Here is a 17458-nt window from a genome sequence, read left to right as displayed (position 1 = left end):
TTGCATGGTTGCTTCTCTCTGTACCCCCCCCCCCCCATACTTATGCATCGCTGTTTCTTTCTGTATCCCATATAATTGCTTCTCTCTGTACCACCTCACACACTCTCACATGGCTACTTTCCTGTGTACCATCCCCCACACTCTCGTGTGGCTGCTTGTCTCTGAACCACCCTCCCCACATGTTGGCTTGACTGCTTCTCTCTGTACCACCCTCTCCACTCTCTCGCATGGCTGCTTCTCTTTCTAACATCCTCCCCACACTCTTGCAAGGCTGCCTCTCTTTTTACCACCCCCCACACTTTTGCGCCGCTGCTTCTCTCTGTAAGACCATACTGTATTTCATGTGGCTGCTCCTTTATGTATGGCCATGTAGTCTCTTGCGTGGCTTCTTTTCACTGTGTGGCCACCACTATCTCAGAAGGCTGCTCCTCTGTGTGGCACCGCCAATTTTCTCACCTGGCTTCTCCTCTTTATGTGGCCCCCACTTTCTCGTGTGGCTGAACCTCTCTGTACCACCCACCACACTCTTGCGTAACTGCTTCTCTCTGTGCGGCCCCAATTTCTCACATGGCTGCTCCTCTCTGTCAGGTCTTGCCATCTCTCATGTGGCTGCGGTGCTCTCGTTTTTCATTTATTTTATTTTTTTTTACCAGATAAAGGCCAAACAGAGAATCATCCAGGAGGAGGCCACGCTTCTTACCCAGCGAGAGGAGCCTCTGCCCCTTCATGATGGTTTGAAGCCTAACAAGCAGACACTGACGGTCGGTGCTTCTGTCTCTTCCATACATGTGGGTTATGACCGTTTTGAGACTGGGACTGGACAGGTAATGTCCTCCAAAGGACTTATTGTTAGGCGTGGGATGTGATATTTGTGGCTGTCTTTGGGTTGATGTGTGTGGTCTGTATCATCAGACATAAGCCCAGGCGGTTGCACTGTGCTGGACGCATTCCTCACACCATTGGAATCTAGGAATGGAATTCTACTTCTCCTTGTTTCTGTGAGGTCTCTTCTACAATATTGGGGTGTTTCGCATATATTTCTTCCATTGTTCTATTATTTACAGACAAGGATAATACTTGCTGCAAGTGACTCAAACTAGAGTAAGAACGTCAATAAACAAAAATTGCAATTGTTGTTCCCCTCCATATCTCTGAATATAAGAGCTGAGGATAAAATATCCCACTTACTAGTCTGGATTTCAAATTGTCTAAAATGTGAGTGATCGAATCCTTAGTGAAGACTATGTCAGCATATTTGCTGACAATCCTCTGTGGGAACTTTCTGCTATCTGTAAGGAAGAGTATCTCAGCACACTCATTGACAATCCTGCTGTGGGTTGCTGGTATCAGTAATGCAGAGTATGTCAGCACACTCACTGACAATCCTCTGTGGGATGCTGGTATCAGTAATGTAGAGTATCTCAGCACTCTCACTGACAATCCTGCTGTGGGTTGCTGGTATCAGTAATGCAGAGTATCTCAGCACTCTCACAATCCTGCTGTGGGTTGCTGGTATCAGTAATGCAGAGTATATTAGCACTCTCACTGACAATCCTGCTGTGGGTTGCTGGTATCAGTAATGCACAGTATATCAGCACTCTCACTGACAATCCTGCTGTGGGATGCTGGTATCAGTAATGCAGAGTGTTATGATTGAACTGGTGGTTAGGAGCACTAGAAATTACCAGATGAGCAAACTAGTAATACAGGACGAGCTCTGGGAAGTGGGAGCTCTGCTGACCGCAACCCCTAATCCTATCACAACAACTAGAAATAGCCGTGGAGCGTTCCTGACTCTGCCTAGACGCCTCTTCACAGCCTAAGAGCTAACTACCCCTAAAGATAGAAAATACAGCCTACCTTGCCTCAGAGAAACTCCCCAAAGAAATAGGCAGCCCCCCACACATATTGACTGTGAGTTAAGATAGAATGAAATAGGTTTCAGCAAAGGAGGCCAGACCTTACTAACAGACTGAGGATAGAAAAGGTATCTTTGCGGTCAGCATAAAAAACTAACAAAAAACCACGCAGAGTGTGCAAAAGAGAGCACCGCACCGACTCACGGTGCGGTGGTGCCACTCTGCATCCCAGAGCTTCCAGCTAACAAGACAAAATCATAATAGCAAGCTGGACAAAAACACAGTGGTAACAAATAAGCTAGCAGGGACTTAGCTTTTGCTGAAGTAGACAGGTCATCTGAAAGATCCAAGAGAACTGAACCAGTACTAGGACATTGACAGCTGGCATCAAGTAACGATCTGAGTGGAGTTAAATAGAGCAGCCAGCCAAGGCCTAAATGAGGTCAGCTGGGGAAGGAACCTCAGAACCAGCAGCTCCACTCACAGCCACCAGAGGGAGTCCATGGACAGAACTCGCCGAAGTACCATTCATAACCACAGGAGGGAGTTCGAGAACAGAATTCACAACAGCAGAGTATCTCAGCACTCTCACTGACAATCCTGCTGTGGGTTGCTGGTATCAGTAATGCAGAGTATCTCAGCACTCTCACTGACAATCCTGCTGTGGGATGCTGGTATCAGTAATGCAGAGTGTCTCGGCACTCTCACTGACCATCCTGCTGTGGGATGCTGGCATCAGTAATACAGAGTGTCTCGGCACTCTCACTGACAATCCTGCTGTGGGATGCTGGCATCAGTAATACAGAGTGTCTCGGCACTCTCACTGACAATCCTGCTGTGGGATGCTAGTATCAGTAATGCAGAGTATCTCGGCACTCTCACTGACAACCCTGCTGTGGGTTGCTGGTATCAGTAATGCAGAGTATCTCGGGACTCTCACTGACAATCCTGCTGTGGGATGCTGGTATCAGTAATGCAGAGTATATCAGCACTCTCCCTGACAATCCTACTGTGGGATGCTGGTATCAGTAATGCAGAGTATATCAGCACACTCACTGACAATCCTACTGTGGGTTGCTGGTATCAGTAATGCAGAGTATCTCGGCACACTCACTGACAACCCTGCTGTGGGTTGCTGGTATCAGTAATGCAGAGAATCTCGGGACTCTCACTGACAATCCTGCTGTGGGATGCTGGTATCAGTAATGCAGAGTATATCAGCACTCTCTGACAATCCTGCTGTGGGATGCTGGCATCAGTAATGCAGAGTATATCAGCACACTCACTGACAGTCCTACTGTGGGATGCTGGTATCAATAATGCAGAGTATATCGGCACTCTCACAATCCTGCTGTGGGATGCTAGTATCAGTAATGCAGAGTATATCAGCACTCTCACTTACAATCCTGCTGTGGGATGCTAGTATCAGTAATGCAGAGTATCTCGCCACTCTCACTGACAATCCTGCTGTGGGTTGCTGGTATCAGTAATGCAGAGTATCTCGGGACTCTCACTGACAACCCTGCTGTGGGATGCTGGTATCAGTAATGCAGAGTATATCAGCACTCTCCCTGACAATCCTACTGTGGGATGCTGGTATCAGTAATGCAGAGTATATCAGCACACTCACTGACAATCCTACTGTGGGTTGCTGGTATCAATAATGCAGAGTATCTCGGCACACTCACTGACAATCCTGCTGTGGGATGCTGGTATCAGTAATGCAGAGTATCTCGGGACTCTCACTGACAATCCTGCTGTGGGATGCTGGTATCAGTAATGCAGAGTATCTCGGGACGCTCACTGACAATCCTGCTGTGGTATGCTGGTATCAGTAATGCAGAGTATCTCGGGACTCTCACTGACAATCCTGCTGTGGGATGCTGGCATCAGTAATACAGAGTATATCAGCACTCTCACTGACAATCCTGCTGTGGGATGCTGGCATCAGTAATGCAGAGTATATCAGCACACTCACTGAAAATCCTACTGTGGGATGCTGGTATCAATAATGCAGAGTATATCAGCACTCTCACAATCCAGCTGTGGGATGCTAGTATCAGTAATGCAGAGTATATCAGCACTCTCACTTACAATCCTGCTGTGGGATGCTAGTATCAGTAATGCAGAGTATCTCGCCACTCTCACTGACAATCCTGCTGTGGGTTGCTGGTATCAGTAATGCAGAGTATCTCGGGACTCTCACTGACAACCCTGCTGTGGGATGCTGGTATCAGTAATGCAGAGTATATCAGCACTCTCCCTGACAATCCTACTGTGGGATGCTGGTATCAGTAATGCAGAGTATATCAGCACACTCACTGACAATCCTGCTGTGGGATGCTGGTATCAGTAATGCAGAGTATCTCGGGACTCTCACTGACAACCCTGCTGTGGGATGCTGGTATCAATAATGCAGAGTATCTCGGCACACTCACTGACAATCCTGCTGTGGGATGCTGGTATCAGTAATGCAGAGTATCTCGGGACGCTCACTGACAATCCTGCTGTGGTATGCTGGTATCAGTAATGCAGAGTATCTCGGGACTCTCACTGACAATCCTGCTGTGGGATGCTGGCATCAGTAATACAGAGTATATCAGCACTCTCACTGACAATCCTGCTGTGGGATGCTGGCATCAGTAATGCAGAGTATATCAGCACTCTCACAATCCAGCTGTGGGATGCTAGTATCAGTAATGCAGAGTATATCAGCACTCTCACTTACAATCCTGCTGTGGGATGCTAGTATCAGTAATGCAGAGTATCTCGCCACTCTCACTGACAATCCTGCTGTGGGTTGCTGGTATCAGTAATGCAGAGTATCTCAGGACTCTCACTGACAACCCTGCTGTGGGATGCTGGTATCAGTAATGCAGAGTATATCAGCACTCTCCCTGACAATCCTACTGTGGGATGCTGGTATCAGTAATGCAGAGTATATCAGCACACTCACTGACAATCCTACTGTGCGTTGCTGGTATCAATAATGCAGAGTATCTCGGCACACTCACTGACAATCCTGCTGTGGGATGCTGGTATCAGTAATGCAGAGTATCTCGGGACTCTCACTGACAACCCTGCTGTGGGATGCTGGTATCAATAATGCAGAGTATCTCGGCACACTCACTGACAATCCTGCTGTGGTATGCTGGTATCAGTAATGCAGAGTATCTCGGGACTCTCATTGACAACCCTGCTGTGGGATGCTGGTATCAGTAATGCAGAGTATATCAGCACAATCACTGACAATCCTACTGTGGGATGCTGTTATCAATAATGCAGAGTATCCAGAGTTACCAAGAAATCATCCTTCTTCCTCAGGGAAGCAAGGGAAGGATGAGGGAGGAGCTCTGCCTCTAGCTCCGCCTCTAGAATAGCTGCTCATCCTGTCTATATAGAATTGTATCCGTAGTCACTGCCGTCTCCTCTCAGTGATCGGAAAGTCTTCACTAAGTACAGATTTTACCTCCAAACTGAGAATTTTGATAATAATTTAATAATGGAAGTCTTCACACAGAGGCTGGACAGACGTCTGTCTGAGATGGTTTAGTGACTTCTGCATTAAGCAGGGGGTTGGACACTATGACCCTGATGGTCCCTTCCAACTCTGACATTCTATCATTCTAGGATTCTATAATGGTCAGTTTTGACAGAGAAAGAAACAGATTTCTCTGATAAGATACATGACAATGTTACTTATTTTCACTTGAACTATTGATTTATAAAATAAAAATTAAAACAATGGATATTCTTTAAAGGAACAGGATTGCACTTCTGAAGGTAAAATTAAGAGAAACTTCCATCTCTATATTTTTAGGATCTGTTGTCTACGAGGTTGCATCATTCTAAGAATAGTGTTAGGTGTGAATAGCCCTTTACGAGGAGACTGTGATGACTCTCTTTTTGCTTATTATCTGTTTTCGGCAGGTGTCTGTGCATTATAACCCTCTGGATTTTGAGCCGGTGAACTTCTTTGCCCTTGGCTCCCCTATTGGCATGTTTCTTACAGTACGAGGCATTGACAGGATTGATGAGAACTATAGACTGCCGACCTGTAAAGGATTCTTCAACATTTACCACCCAGTATGTTTTTATGAGTAGAGCTCCTTCCATCCATATCTATAGGGTTGTCTTAAGACATGATGCCATTGGTTTCTCTCTGCAGCTGGATCCTGTTGCCTATAGGTTGGAACCAATGATTCTACCAGACCTGGATCTGAAGCCCCTCCTGGTCCCACATCACAAGGGCAGAAAGCGCTTACACCTGGGTATGTGACTTGTACTTAACGCTTGTATTTGGCATGATGGCCATGATGCACATATTTTTCTATTTGGCAGAGTTGAAGGAAAGCCTGAGCCGCATGGGATCTGACCTCAAGCATGGCTTCATCAGCTCTCTCCGCTCAGCGTGGCAGACTTTGAATGAATTTGCCCGCGCTCACACGTCTTCATCTCAGCTCCAGGCAGAACTGGAAAAGGTCGCTGATCAGATTAAGGAGGAGGAGGCTAAACAGGAAGTGGAAGGTAACTGCACGCTGTGTACAAAACCTCAAAAATGCTTTGGAGGCCCAAAATTAAACCTTTCCTTGTTACATGAATTTCAGCTGAAAAGCTTGAGAGCTCTGATTCCTGGCGAGAAGAGGATCTGTCTGTGAAGATTGGCATGTTGAACGGGGGGCGCAGGATTGACTATGTTCTTCAGGAGAAACCTATTGAGAGCTTTAATGAATATTTGTTTGCGCTACAGAGTCACCTCTGCTACTGGTGAGTATCGAGTTGTGGGGTGTCTACATGAGAGAGTTCTTGCTGCGTTTTTTTATGCTAATTTTCAGCTGCTTTTTACAATACCAGCAAATCCTATGAGATTTCATAAATCTTATGCACACACATTGGTTTTTTGTTTGATCAGTGTTTTGTGCTTTGCTGCCTTTTTTGGACATAGAGCATGTCACTTCTTTCAGCGTTTTTGCTGCTTTTTTCACCCATTGACTTGAATGCGTGTTGGCAAAAATGCAGGTATAATTTATTTAAAGTGTTTTTGCTGCTGCCAAGGACATTAGCATGGACAAAGAGAAAAAAAACGCACCAAAAACACACCTAAACCTGCGTTTTTGATGCAGCTTCATTCCTGCCAAGAAGATCAGGTTTTGCTGCAGAAAAAAAGCAACAAAAATGCCCTGTGTGAACTTACACCAATCCAGATCAGGAAGGGTAAAATCTTCTATTTATTAATAACCATTAAAATATATACAAGAAGTCTAACACACCCCGGTACAGTAAAAATTACCAAATCTTTTCTGGCACCACCAAGAAGCCATAGTAATGGTGTATCTAGACAAAATAGTTAGTGCTGTCAAAGTACTCTGTGGTTTTGCTTGGAGCACAGACACAACAAACGATGTCATTAATTAGTGATCCATGTGGAGTAACATCAAGTGATCTGCAAAGTCCGTAAGCGGAGAATAAATATAAATGAATGACATGTATTTGAATAGCATGTCCAGAGCATAAGAACAAAATAACAACATGATTTCTCTACAGAGATTCAAAGAAAAAAAGGGGCTGGAGAATGTAGATTGAGAATCCGCCACAAGCCTCTATCGTGACAAATTGTTCTCCACCTCAGAACGAGCTTCTTTCATGACAATTAGTTATCCACCTCCATCACGAGCCTCTATCGTGACAAGTCGTTCTCCACCTCCTCCACAAACCTCTATCATGACAAATCGTTCTCCATCTCCACAATGAGCCTCTATCATGACAAGTACTTATCGACCTCCATCACTAGCCTCTATTATGACAAATAGTTATCCCCCTCCGTCACAAGCCTCTATCGTGACAAGTGGATTTCCACCTCTGCCACCAGCCTCTATCATGACAAGTCGTTATCCACCTCCGCCATGAGCCTCTATTGTGACACGTCATTATCCACCCCCTCCATGAGCCTCTATCATGACAAGTCATTCTCTACCTTCATAAGGATAGTATCACGAGCCTTTATCGTGACAAGTTGTTCTCCACCTCCGCCACAAGCCTCTATCGTGACTAGTCGTTCTACACCTCTACTAGACTATATCGTGACAGGCAGTTTTCCACCTCTACCACCCCCTTCCCCCCATTATCATGACAAGTTGTTCTCCACTATGAGCCTCTATCGTGACAAGTGGTTCTCCACCTTCGCCACAAGCCTCTATCGTGACAAGTAATTATCCACCTCCATCACGAGCCTCTATAGTGACAAATCGTTCTTCAACCTTTGCCACGCGCCTCTATCGTGACAAGTCATTCTCCACCTCTGCCACGAGCCTCTATCGTGACAAGTTGTTCTCCACCTCTGCCACGATCCCCTATCATGACAAGTCATTCTCTACTTCCGCCATGAGCCTCTTATTGTGACAAGTCGTTCTTCAGCTCTGCCACGACCCTCTTTATTATTATTATTTATAATTATAGCGCCATTTATTCCATGGTGCTTTACATGTGAGGGGGGTATACATAATAAAAAACAAGTACAATAATCTTAATCAATACAAGTCACGACTGGTACAGGAGAAGAGAGGACCTTGCCCGTGAGGGCTCACAATCTACAAGGGATGGGTGAGGATACAGGAGAAGAGAGGACCCTGCCCGTGAGGGCTCACAATCTACAAGGGATGGGTGAGGATACAGTAGGTGAGGGTAGAGCTGGTTGTGCAGCGATTTGGTCGATCAATGGTTACTGCAGGTTGTAGGCTTGTCAGAAGAGGTAGGTCTTCGGGTTCTTTTTGAAGGTTTCCACGGTAGGCGAGAGTCTGATGTGTTGGGGTAGAGAGGGGATGCGCGGGAGAAATCTTGTATGTGATTGTGGTAAGAGGAGATAAGAGGGGAGTATAGAAGGAGATCTTGTGAGGATCAGAGGTTGCGTGCAGGGAAGTACCGGGAGACGAGGTCACAGATGTATGGAGGACACAGGTTGTGGATGGCTTTGTATGTCATGCTTAGGGTCTTGAACTGGAGTCTTTGGGTAATGGGGAGCCAGTGCAGGGATTGACAGAGGGGAGAGGCTGGGGAATAGCGGGGGGACAGGTGGGTTAGCTGGGCAGCAGAATTTAGAATCGATTGGAGTGGTACGAGAGTGTTAGAGGGGAGGCCACAGAGCAGGAGGTTGCAGTAGTCAAGGCGGGAGATGATGAGGGCATGGACTAGGGTTTTTGCAGATTCTTGGTTTAGCAATGTACGAATCCAGGAAATATTTTTGAGCTGAAGTCGGAAGGAAGTGGAAAGGGCTTGGATATGTGGTTTGAAGGAGAGATGCGTGTCAAGGATTATCCTGAGGTAGCGAGCTTGTGGGACTGGGGAGAGTGAGCAGCCATTTACTTTAATGGATAGGTCTGTTGGGGAATCAAGTGGGATGGTGGAAAGATTATGAATTCTGTTTTTTCCATATTAAGTTTTAGAAATCTAGCAAACAAAAAGGATGAAATAGCAGACATACATTGTGGGATTCTGGTTAATAGGGTGGTGATATCTGGTCCAGAATTTGAGATGTGTGTGTGGTCTGCATAAAGATGATACTGAAACCCATGGGACTCTATGAGCTGTCCGAGGCCAAAGGTATAGGTGGAGAAGAGCAGTGGCCCTAGGACTGAACCTTGCGGGACTCTGACAGATAGGGGGCGAGGTGAGGAGGTGGAGTTCGAGTGATGCTGTATGTCCCGTCTGTTAGGTACGATGAAATCAAACATAGGGCCAAGTCAGTGATGCCAAGAGATGAGAGGGTCTGTAATAGTAGGGAATGGTTCACTGTGTCAAAGGCAGAGGACAGGTCTAGGAGGAGGAGGATAGAGTAGTGTCGCTTGGTTTTGGCAGTTATTGGGTCAATGGTGACTTTAGTTAGGGCAGTTTCAGTGGAGTGATGAAGCCAGATTGAAAGCGGTTGAAGAGGGAGCAGGAAGAGAGGTGGGTGGACAGTTCAAGATGGACGTGTTGTTCCAGTAGTTTTGAGGCATAGGGGAGAAGTGATATGGGGCGATAGTTAGATGCAGAGGATGAATCAAGAGAGGGCTTTTTGAGGATAGGTGTGATTGAGGCATGTTTAAAGCTTGAGGGCAAAACACCAGTTGATAGTGATAGGTTGAAGAGATGGGTTAGGGTTGGGATGAAGACTGTTTTGAGGTTTGGGATGAAGTGGGATAGTATCGGGTCAAGTTCACAGGTGGTAAGATGTGATCTTGAGATTAGAGTGGAGAGTCGATCTTCTGTAATGGTGGAGAATTTGGTTTTGGAGGAGGAGGGCTGAGCAGTTAGGAGGAAGGGCTCTGGGGGTTGTCACCCAAAACTGTCTCTGCCTCATTTTTCAAGCAGAAGATTGATAACATCAAAGTCTTTGGCCGATATGAGTGGAGAGGGAGGGGGTGCTGGGGACGGAGGAGAGAATTCAAAGTGTTGAATAACTGCTTAGGGTTGTGAGATAGGGAGGATATGAGGGATGAGAGAAGTTTGTTTTGCTGCAGCGAGGGTGGCCTTGAAAGTAGGGAGGGACTGTTTGAATGCAATGAAGTGCTCGTTGGAGTGGGATCTTTTCCATCTCCGCTCAGCAACCCTGGTAGCCCGTCTCAGTTCACTGGTCAGGGTGGTGTGCCAGGGCTGTCTGTTGATTTTGCGAGCTTTATGTGTGAGAGGTGCGACCGATTCCAGAGCTACTGCTATTGTGGTGTTATATAAAGCAGAAGCAGCATGCGCATTGTGTAGGTAACTTATGTCTGTAAGCGGGAGGAGGGATTCAGAGAGTGAGTGTAGATCAAGGTGTTTAAGATTTCTGCGAGGGTGTGCGAGTTTGTGGAGTGGGGATTTTGGACAAGGAGTGGAGAGGGAAGAGAATGTGAGTAGGATGTGGTCAGAAAGAGGAAGAGGTGAGTTAGAGAGGTTAGATAGGGAGCAGAGGTGGGTGAAGATGAGGTCCAATGTGTGGCCATCTTTGTGAGTGGCTGCAGAAGACCATTGAGCGAGGCGAGAGATTGAAGTTTAGTGGCAGCTGAGAGGGAAGAGTCAATGCGGATGTTGAAGTCACCCATCATGATAGCAGGGATGTCAGAGGAGAGGAAATAAAGTAGCCAGGTGGTGAAGTGGTGAAAGAAGGTGGGGGGTGGTAAATGACAGCAATTTGGAGGTTGGAGGGGGAATAGATGCACACAGAGTGCACATCAAAGGAAGGGAGGGTAACAGAGGATGGCAGTGGGATTGAGGTGAAGGAGCAGTTATCTGACAGGAGAAAACCAACTCCTCCACCATGCTTGCTGCTGGGGCGGGGTGCAAATTTAATAAACAAAAACTGAAATATCACATGGTCGTATGTATTCAGACCCTTTGCTCAGACACTCATATTTAAGTCTCATGCTGTCCATTTCCTTGTGATCCTCCTTGAGACGGTTCTTATCCTTCATTGGAGTCCAGCTTTGTGTAATTAAACTGATAGGACGTGATTTGGAAAGGCGCACACCTGTCTATATAAGACCTCATAGCTCACAGTGCATGTCAGACCAAAGGAGAATCATGAGGTCAAAGGAACTGGCCAAGGAGCTCAGAGACAGAATGGCTCTAAAAGTAAATCTGGAAATTATAGGCCAGTAAGTTGAACCTCTATTGTTGGTAAAATATTTGAAGGGTTTCTGAGGGATGTTATTCTGGATTTTCTCAGTGAGAATAACTTTAACTCCATATCAGCATGGGTTTATGAGGAATCGCTCCTGTCAAACCAATCTAATCAGTTTTCATTAAGAGGTAAGCTATAGACTGGACCACGGTGAGTCATTGGACGTGGTATATCTTGATTTTTCCAAAGCTTTTGATACCTTGCCACACAAGAGGTTGGTGCACAAAAAGAGAATGCTGGGTCTGGGGGGAAATTTGTGTAAATGGGTAAGTAACTGGCTTAGTGATAGAAAGCAGAGGGTGGTTATAAATGGTAGATTCTCTAACTGGGTCGCTGTGACCAGTGGGGTACCGAAGTTCAGTGTTTTGTGATCTATTCTCTTCAACCCTAACCCTAACGATCTGGTAGGTTTACACAGTAAAATATCAATATTTGCTGATGATACAAAACTATGTAAAGCAGTCAATACAAGAGAAGATAGTATTCTGCTACAGATGAGTCTGGATAAGTTGGAAACTTGGGCCGGGGGGTGGCAGATGCGGTTTAACAATGATAAATGTAAGGTTATACACATGGGAAGAAGGAATCAATATCACCAATACACGCTGAACGGGAAACCACTGGGTAAATCTGAAATGGAGAAGGACTTGGGATCCTAAGGATAAACTTACCTGGAGCAGCCAGTGCCAAGCAGCAGCTGCCAAGGCAAACAGGATCATGGGGTGCATTAAAAGAGGTCTGGATATACATGATGAGAGCATTATACTGCCTCTGTACAAATCCATGGTTAGACCGCACATGGAGTATAATGGAACTAGAGCAAGTACAAAGGAGGGCATCAAAATTAATAAAGGGGATGGGGAACTAAAATACCCAGAGAGATTAGCAAAATTAGGATTATTTAGTCTAGAAAAAAGACGATTTCGGGTCAATCTAATAACCATATATAAGGGGACAATACAAATATCTCTCCGAGGATCTGTTTATACCAAGGAAGGTGACGGTCACAAGAGGGCATTCTCTGCGTCTGGAGGAGAGAAGGTTTTTCCACCAACTGTCAGGACGCTGAACATTTTTTACCTTTTGTGCATTACTGCCTTTTTCCAAGATGGGTCTTTGGTCTCATGTGCACTGTGTCTTCCTGCTATAAAACTCCACCCCAGCCTTCAGTCTGTGCTAGAGTATTCTGCCTTGCATCCAGCTCCTGACCTCTGATCACTCCCTGGCTATACACCTGCTCCTGTGAACCTGTGTGGTGATCCTGCTACTCTGCTCTGAGTTCCTGCTGCATACACAAGTTTCCAGTAATCCTCCTTCATCTGCTGCTCTTGTCTACTTCTATCTGCATTTGCTGAACATGTAAGCTGTTGCTGCCTTGCAATAACCTGAGACTATTAACCAGGCCTCCCAGGTTGAGCTAAGATATGATTTGAACTGCCTTATAGCATATCTATCTGTGTATGGACTAAGACAAGGATTTATTTGTGTCAAGTATCCTCAAGAATAACTGTGCTTCATAGACTTTCGGCTTGATTGCATTTTCCTCTGAAGTTTCCTATAGACTGCTAAGCTGCGTTTATTTTTTGCACCAAGTGTTGTGGACTTGAGTTTCTCTCTGCACCTGTTTGAATCATCGTGTGACAATATTGACTTTACCACTTATAAAACTGTGTCCTGTAGTTGTCTTGTTCCACGCAAAGAGTCTCCTGAGTTATCCCCTATAATTATTACACCAACATAGAGGAAGATTCTTTACTGTTAGGGCAGTGAGAATCTGGAATTCCTTGCCTGAGGAGGTGGTGATGTCGAACTCAGTCGAGGGGTTCAAGAGCGGCCTGGATATCTTCCTGGAGCGTAACCATATTGTATCTTACAGTTATCAGGTTCTTTAGAAGGACGTAGCTCTGGGGATTTATTCTGACAGAATATCGGCTGAACTGGATGGACAAATGTCTTTTTTTTTCGTCCTTGCTAGCTATGTTACTATGCTATGCTAGCTATGTTACCTGAGTAGAAAACTCTTCTCCTGTGAAAAGAACTAGGCCATCATAGAGAAAGAATGCTTGGCCATCAAATGGGCAATTGACTCACTGAGGTACTAGAAGTACAGTTTAGTGTAAGATCATGCGCCCCTGAAATGAATGAAGGAAAGGAAGGGGAAGAATGCCCGCATGACTAGGTGGTTACTAAAAATTCAGGACTTCAGCTTTCATGTGGAGCACAGGCCCTGGACCCTGTTGTTTTTCCTGAGCGGGTGGATCCCCGAAGACATATAGACTGTGCTATATGTTATCTTTTGTTTTCCCGTTATGCCAGAAAGGCCATGTTTATTTTTGCAGAATTTTTCACTGGCTTATGCCCTACCTTTTAGTAAACCAGTAGAAGACTCTAGCAACAAATGTTCCTGTGTCTGGCTCACAGAGATAATCTACCACACATCCTAAAAGAATAAAAGGACTTTTGAAAAATAAGGCCAGCCCAAGGTATACATATGGAAAATGATATTCATGAACTATTTTTTGTATGTCCTATCCAATTTTTTTGTCCTATCCAATTTTTTTGTCCTATCCAATTTTTTTGTCCTTACAACAATGTTTAAAAAATGTACATTTTTCTATGTGTTTGTCAAATTTTTGATAATTCCATAAATGTGTGCAAATCTTACCTACGTAAGTCTATCAAGAACTACAATGTGTCACAAAAAAACAAGGATTCCAATTTAATATCAGGTAAAAACTGGTTTTGCTGATAAGGGGTTAAGGTTCTGCCAATTGTCCATTACACTTTATATTACCATTACATATAAAGCATGGAGGAGTGCTCATACATGAAGGGTGAACCCAAAGTATGTACAACCCTATATGTTTTGGCTATGATTCCTACACATCCTCACACTTATGTCATTTCTAGGGAATCTGAAGACACTGCTCTTCTAATACTGAAAGAAATCTACAAGTCCCTGAATGTGATTCCTGATCTGCCTTTACATTAACCCTTTGTGGTAGGTAAGTGCTTTGTCAAATGTACGGTATCATCAGAACATTTAGAACGAGATGGAACAGTGGACCCTAAGTAGCCAACCCCAAAACATCTTTATTGCAATTTTTTTCAGATACAAACACATCTGATTTAACAAGATATTTTCTTTTGAGTACTGCACCCTGCACCAAACCACTGTTATAACCCTGATCTCTACACAGGATTGGAATGGCCCGCCAAAATAATCCTCCCTTGTGCCCTAGAATCTCCTTCAGGGGCGTTTGTAATGGCAGACCTTGTAGCTGCTATGGAGTTTCTGAGTCCAGGAGAACCTAGTGCTGATCGGTGAACCGGCAATGTCACCGCTGTCTGCATTTCAGCATTATTTGCATACTAAGGATATTTCAAATATAATGGTAGAACAAAGAGCCAATGGCTCCTTCTTCTGCCATTCAGTGTGTGTCTGAGACTGGATGCGACAGTAATGATTAGCACACGTTGCAGAGACCGCCGTGAGGTGAGTTTTTTTAATGTAATGTTTTATCAATACTTGGGGTCACATACTGTATATAGGAAGCTGTGAGGACATCATAATGCATATAGTGGAGCTATGGAAGCCATCATACTAAGCCTATAGGAGAACTGTGGGGGCAATCATGCTCTATATAGGGGAGCTGTGGGGACCATTGTACTGTATATAGGAGGGCTTATATACAGCAGATAAGAGAGTTGTGTTGACATCATACTGGATATAGGGAGCATTGGGGGACATCGTACTGCATATAGAGGAGTTGAGGCCATCATACTGCATATAGCGAGATGTGGGGCCCCCATCATGCATATAGGGGGTGTGAGAGCTATCCTACTCAATACTATGTTACGTACCTGCTTCTCAGCAGGTGACATGGGGTTGCGTCTGCAAGGGTTAATCTATCTCCTCTCACTCAGTCCAGCATTCAACCTCTGTCCTATGCTGTAATGGGAGCATAAATCACACACTGACACAGGCCACACACCCCACTCATACACACTGCCACCACTCATCGAACATACAGGCGATGAGTCCCGGAAATATTACTACTACTGGCTGCCAATCATAAGGATCACACACTCTAAGGCTATGGATTCTTTAAAGCATACAAGGTTCAGACTTATTAAAGTTTTAAGCTTTAATAGAAAAGGTACAGTGCTTACAATAAAAGGGTATAAAATATGGAAATAGAAAGTGACATACAAATATGCAAAAACAGTGATAAAATAAAGGGATAAAACTTACAGAAATATCGAACTTTGCATTCTGGTTCTCTGTCCCTGAGGGAGGAAGAAATATGGAATGGATCGCATGAGCTTTCCAGGCTGCCCTCACATGTGATGAACATCTTTCTTTGTGTGTAGGCCTAATTTAAAGAGTCAACCTGAAGGTCAAATTTCTAGACCAGCCTCTCAGGTTAATATTATAATTGCTGGTTTGATACTGGACCATGGCCACTCCACCAATGAATATATTATTTTCTCTGAAACGCTTTGTGTAACGTTTCTCATAGATAGCTAGTGTCAGGCTGTAATTGACATCTCTCTTCAAAAGAGCCAGAATGTGTGAAAGGTTTCCCCTTCCTGGTTCTTAAAAAGGCCCCCTGGCGAGATTGGAGACAGAATTCTTAGGATAACATATGCTATGAGACCTGCAGTCTCAGGACAGATGTTAAATTACTGCTAGTCATACATTCATACCTATACATATTTCACTACAGCTATATACACAGTTGTACTCAAAAAGTTTACATACCCCGGCAGAATTTTTGCTTTCTTGGCCTTTTTTCAGAGAAAATGAATGATAACACCAAAACTTTTTCACTTATGGTTAGTGGTTATGTGAAGCCATTTATTGTTGAACTACTGTGCTTTCTCTTTTTAAATCATAATGACAGCCCAAAACATCCAATGACTCTGATCAAAAATTCACATACCCTGGTGATTTGGGCCTGAATAACATGCACAGACGTTGACACAAATGGGTTTCAATAGCTGCTAAAGGTAACCTCCTCGCCTTTTACCTGTTTGCTTGTAATCAGTGTGTGTTAAAGATAAAGCTATGACCACCAATCCAAAATATGTGAGAAAAGCAGGGTGGGACCAATAAGATAAAATTTAACTTTTAATAAATTGTATTTAAAAAAAAATGGTGTTGAATAATAACACCTGACAAACAATTAATTGAACACACTAATTCCCACTCAACTGCATGCTGACACAACTAAACGGATTAATCTGCGATTAAATATTATTCCAGGAGTTACCAAAAGCTGTATACTAACACAACCGGATAGATTAATCCGCAATACATATTATTCAGGAAGTACCAAAAGTTAAATTATCAAAAAAACACATGTTCCCAATAATACTCGCGTGTAAAGACTTATATAGAAACCGACTTTTGGAAAAATCGTAAATGAATAATCAGGGCAGAAAATATTACTGCTCAAATATAACAGATCATTTGCGGACCAAAGATAGCACACTATGTTCAAAATTAGCTAAAGGAACGATCTCGCCTCATATTCCTTTGTTCATTGGGTGAAAAACGGGGACCTTTGTACCTGGTGTCATATAATGTGGGGGAGGCACCTCTTATTCATCCATACATTACCCCAAAATAAATCACCAGCCAGGACCCATACCATCACCCCAAGGCTTTTGCTTCCCAACGCGTTTCGTTTTTAATACTCATCAGGGGAAGTTATTACTAAGAAAAACAAAGGGTATCCATCTATCCTATCCTGTGGAAACCCATTATACAAATGGGGGTAGAATGCGGCATGTCGTACCAGTTGTAATGCCGCGGAGATTATCCTCTGAAGGCACGGTTACCTAGAAAAGGAATACTTTGTGCTCAAAACAGGAGTTTAGTTAACAAAAAAGATCCTACCTAAACCTCCATATAGGAAGGAGGATCAAAATGTCAAAGCATTTACTAGTTCAATAAAAA

At 44.2% G+C, this 17458-nt stretch overlaps 1 protein-coding gene across 3 annotated transcripts in view; it reads left to right on the top strand.

Moving 5' to 3' along the window:
* SEC23IP (SEC23 interacting protein) overlaps positions 1–17458 on the top strand; it is a 219905-nt gene that overhangs the window by 184051 nt on the left and 18396 nt on the right. For 2 of the 3 annotated variants that reach the window (XM_077257880.1, XM_077257878.1), the window contains 6 exons: positions 654–824; positions 5790–5945; positions 6028–6130; positions 6201–6386; positions 6467–6626; positions 14404–14498. In XM_077257880.1, the coding sequence (XP_077113995.1) occupies positions 654–824; positions 5790–5945; positions 6028–6130; positions 6201–6386; positions 6467–6626; positions 14404–14485 (858 nt within the window). In that variant the 3' untranslated portion in view covers positions 14486–14498. The remainder of the gene's footprint in view (positions 1–653; positions 825–5789; positions 5946–6027; positions 6131–6200; positions 6387–6466; positions 6627–14403; positions 14499–17458) is intronic. The other variant, XM_077257879.1, reaches the window with a different exon arrangement.

Source organism: Ranitomeya variabilis, chromosome 4 (genome assembly GCF_051348905.1).
Source record: "Ranitomeya variabilis isolate aRanVar5 chromosome 4, aRanVar5.hap1, whole genome shotgun sequence".
Taxonomy (NCBI): Eukaryota; Metazoa; Chordata; class Amphibia; order Anura; family Dendrobatidae; genus Ranitomeya; species Ranitomeya variabilis.
Note: the sequence above shows the minus strand (reverse complement) of the source record. Positions and strands in the feature narration are given on the sequence as shown.